At 39.7% G+C, this 4,118-nt stretch overlaps 3 protein-coding genes across 3 annotated transcripts in view; 2 read left to right on the top strand and 1 right to left on the bottom strand.

Annotated features, from left to right (window-relative positions):
* The first annotated feature begins 18 nt into the window (after positions 1-18).
* Positions 19-1,007, top strand: LOC106117270 (uncharacterized). The gene is made up of 2 exons (XM_013311497.1): positions 19-579; positions 666-1,007. The coding sequence occupies exons 1-2, from the start codon at positions 494-496 to the stop codon at positions 928-930; spliced, it is 351 nt and encodes a 116-aa protein (XP_013166951.1). The 5' UTR covers positions 19-493; the 3' UTR covers positions 931-1,007.
* A 1,602-nt stretch (positions 1,008-2,609) lies between these two features.
* LOC106117332 (peritrophin-1-like) lies at positions 2,610-3,347 on the top strand. The gene is made up of 2 exons (XM_013311593.1): positions 2,610-2,739; positions 2,986-3,347. The coding sequence occupies exons 1-2, from the start codon at positions 2,651-2,653 to the stop codon at positions 3,239-3,241; spliced, it is 345 nt and encodes a 114-aa protein (XP_013167047.1). The 5' UTR covers positions 2,610-2,650; the 3' UTR covers positions 3,242-3,347.
* Positions 3,348-4,008: 661 nt separating this feature from the next.
* Positions 4,009-4,118, bottom strand: part of LOC106116989 (uncharacterized) — a 5,953-nt gene continuing 5,843 nt past the window's right edge. Inside the window, exon 10 of the mRNA XM_013311058.1 lies at positions 4,009-4,077. Coding sequence (XP_013166512.1) covers positions 4,009-4,077 — 69 coding nt within the window. The remainder of the gene's footprint in view (positions 4,078-4,118) is intronic.

Raw genomic sequence — 4,118 nt, 5'->3', positions numbered from 1 at the left:
TGACATCGACTGATCCCATCTCACCGGGATGTACTTATGACGTGTACGATCGAGACAAATAACACTTTATTTATGCATAAAAGATGGGAAGAGAAAGTGAGGTGTGTGCGTCCCCTTTTCCGTTATTTAAAAATAAGCAACGCGTCTGCAACTGTCGATGTGTATAGGCAGCAGTGGTTTCAGTATTTCCGGGAATTCCGGTTCGTTTGCCCCCTTACGATATCATTCGTATACGAAAACTTAACTGAAAAGTAAATAAATATCAAACGGACATTATGGTTTATTATTACAATATAATATTTATTGAGACTTGGAGGTTAGGAATGCAAACATAAATGATATCTGCGAAATGTGTTGTTCAAGTTATCAGGCACTCAGAGCGACATCTTTTGGCGCAGACCGAAAGGATGTAATCTGATAGAATTGAGTGGCGCTTGGTAGCTATATAATGCGTGTGCAGAAACTGTTCTGAGTTGATATTGTACTTAGCATCATGGTGTACCGGGGAATTTTGCTCTGCCTTCTCGCAGTCTGGGCGTGCGGCGCTCTAGGTGGAAGGGTCTTTCGCTCAGAGGATATGTGAGTATTTGCTGTGAAATTGAAAAACTTTGAAATTTTTCAAAGAGATTTTCTTTGTTTATTCATCAAAAACATTACTTAAATAGGAGAGTTGACAACTCTGGTAGCAACGATATTCCGCGGCGTTGTTTAGAGATGACTACGAGTGAGTTGCCATGCGCCGGTGTCGGCGAGGACCGCCTTCTGCCGCACCCTGACGACTGCGAACTGTTCTACTACTGCGTGGGTGACGTCGCCATCTGCCGGCAGTGCCCCTCCGGCCTGCACTTCAGCCCCACTCATCACGTGTGCGAGCGGGCCGCGCGCTCCGGCTGCGTCAGCGCCCGCGCCTCACATCCCGACCAGGAGTAAACCGCCAACATATTATATCACAATGTTAATTATATTACAATCAAATAGCGATAATAAAAAAAAGTTGATTTTAGCTACGACAGTTTTTTATTACTCCTCGTACCAAAAAACCTGTAAATTTGTATATATGTAGTATTTTTGTTTAACCCGATAGTATGAAGAGGTCCCGGTTAAGTACAAATTAAAGATTATAAATTAAATACCCTCCTATGTGTAAAATGGACTAAAACCGTAGTATATAATATTAAATGCCAGCCTTACATTAAAGATATTTGATTTATTTGAATAACATTGAGCTGGTCGCTCATTGGTCGAAATTCGACATTAACGTATAATAAAAGATTTTTTTATTTATAATCTTACTGCAGTCCTTTACATTAACTTTAACTATTATAAGTCTCACTTTCATTTGTTCGCGCTATTTCTGAACTGATCTGATAGATATGTTCGATTTTAACAGAATTTGTTGAAATGACTTAATTTATGTAATAAATAATTTGGTTGAGGACTATTAAGTAGACCAAATTAGTAAACTTTATTCTTCGTAAATTTTTATTCAAATCGGTTTATTGGTTTTATTAATTTATTAACTATTTCTCGTTTCGATTACATTAATGAACTTTAAGTTGTCATTTAATGATCAATAAAATTTAAATGTTTGCTATAAAATAATATCTTACTGATATTATAAATGCGAATGTTTGGCTAGATGTTAAGATGTAAATAACAGTCTGGAGCAACACGCAGACTACTTACAATCTCGGAAATGTACATGGTTTCCACGTGGGAATTGTTGATCCACATAGTCACTTGATCACTCTCCAAAGGTTCGATATATCTTATTCAAATTTGGCAAAAACTATTCCTACTGTTATTCCACATAGTACCTACTACTTTCATCCTGTTTTTTTTGTAATTCCGCGCGAACTATGTCACAGGTAGGTCTTACTAATCTTACCAACATTATAAATGTGACTGTTTGGATGGATTTAATGACGGATGCATGGATAGATGGATGTTTGTTTGAAGGTATCTCCAGAACGGCTGTATAGGTCTCGCTGAAATTTGGCTTAGATGTAGAACAAAAAGATGGAAAAGTATATGGGCTGTTAATTATGTTTCCTAGAAACTTCACTTCTTAAGACATACACTGCTACACTCAGAGATGTTGACTGGTCACTGAGTCCCTTAGTGCGTACCTGATTTAGTTTGAGAAATCGACACTCAGTAAATGTTTAAGTTGCCTTCAATAACAATAATGCCAATATACTCACGTATCGCAGAATGATTATTACAAATAATTTTGCACAATAATCATTTTGATGACATAATTATTGAAATGTACAATAAATAATTTCCTGCCTAACCGCGAACCTGATGAGAAGAATAAAAGTCCTGGCAGAACACCGCCGTGGATGATAGTTTTAATATTATACATTCACGATTTGCGACTAGTCCTTTGAATTTTCAAGTTTTCCTCCAATTAAAACTGCAGTACTGTCTGTCGGTCACTACAAAGCGATATTTCATTCTGTAAATCGTGTCTTTTAGTAAAATTATTGTTAATATTATCAGTTACTTGAGTAGGACAAGGGTTTAGGCGCGTCATCGAGGATAATCTCAGGTCTCGAGTGCGTCTAATCCACTTATCCATTGCTTTATAAGGCGAGCTTAGGTTTGGAAGGATATTATAGTTGGGAATCGACAAGACTCGGTCACCATGGCAACACACACCCTGCTCTTCTCTATCCTGCTCCTCGGCTTGTGGGGATGTCTCGCTCACGATCTGAACGCTGACAACGGACATCCGTAAGTACAGTCTTTTTAGCATTTTACGTCTCGGAATATCCTTCAAAATTGATACTGTATCTGCCACATCTAGAGCAGTTACGTTGTCTCCCTTAGTGTAGTTTCAGCATGAGAAAAGATCTCCTTCAGTGACCTAATTATCACTCTGAGTACGAAGTACGAGTAAGTCAACCCAAGTAAACCTGATGTTATTCTTGTTTCGTATCTTTCTGCCTACTTTTGAAAAATCTTTTATATTTTCCTTAGTGTACTACCGCTGCCGCAAGTGCATCCGCTCCTGTACCGAAACAACATCCCGGCGCGTTGCGTGGCCAGCTATGTGGCGGACGTGTCCTGCGCCGGCGTCGGCGAGGATCAGCTGCTGCCGCATCCCGCTGACTGCGAGCTGTTCTATTACTGCGTTGGCGACGTTGCCATCTGTCGGCAATGCCCCGCCGGCCTGCACTTCAACCCCATCAAGCACGTGTGTGACTACGCGAATCGCGCCGGCTGCAGGCAATAGCTCTTACATCGGGAACATTATTCACTAATTAATCGGATCGATTGAACGGCTACAACTTTGACATAGGCATAACCTCTATTAATAATATGAAATAAATTAAGTTTGATGGAATATGTTTATTTAGATTTTGCTGATCAGGTTTTAGTTCGGTTACACCAAAATCTCTGTATGAAATATATCGGCATCCTTGTTTTTCATCTTTAACAAAACAGAGTTAACAAATTGTTTTAAACGGGGATTTTGGTCTCATAAGCCCACGGTTGTTAATGTACAGAAAGCTAATGGCTGAGTGTTCTCATTCCTTCATTTTCACGACTTAAACTAACCCCCAATATTGTAACAATTTAAATTCAAGTATACATAATTAACTTTTTACATTTGCATAATCATGTTGTGTACATTTACTTTGAAACATTCTTCACTTCACCATATTGCCAAACATATAACGCAACATTGACGGTGATGTGAACAGAACTGATCTGGCACTCGAGAACAACAACTAATAAGTATTTGAAGTACTCCATTTTTATCGAGTTTATACGGCGTTTGTGGTAATTAGTCAGTAAACGTGAAGTGTGCCGCCCATGGAGTACCCAGTGCTGGTCGTGTCAACTGACAAAACTGCCATCTTTTCCACCGCCGAGCTTTTGGTTTTTTTAAATAAAAAAAAATACATTTGTTTTGGATAAATTTTGTAATAAAATTAACAATGGACGGCAGGGAATAGGCAGTCAGCGGGGCTGTCAGCGGGGCTGTCAGCGGGGCTGTCAGCAGGGCTGCGCGCGTGTTGTGGCGTGGACCAGCTCAAGCGCCGTGCATAGAGCGCGGTAGTCCACCTGAACACCAATGGGGATTATTGTCATATCGGTCTGCTGGT

The sequence above is a fragment of the Papilio xuthus genome, unplaced genomic scaffold (genome assembly GCF_000836235.2).
Source record: "Papilio xuthus unplaced genomic scaffold, Pxut_1.1 DF829567.1, whole genome shotgun sequence".
NCBI lineage: Eukaryota > Metazoa > Arthropoda > Insecta > Lepidoptera > Papilionidae > Papilio > Papilio xuthus.
Note: the sequence above shows the minus strand (reverse complement) of the source record. Positions and strands in the feature narration are given on the sequence as shown.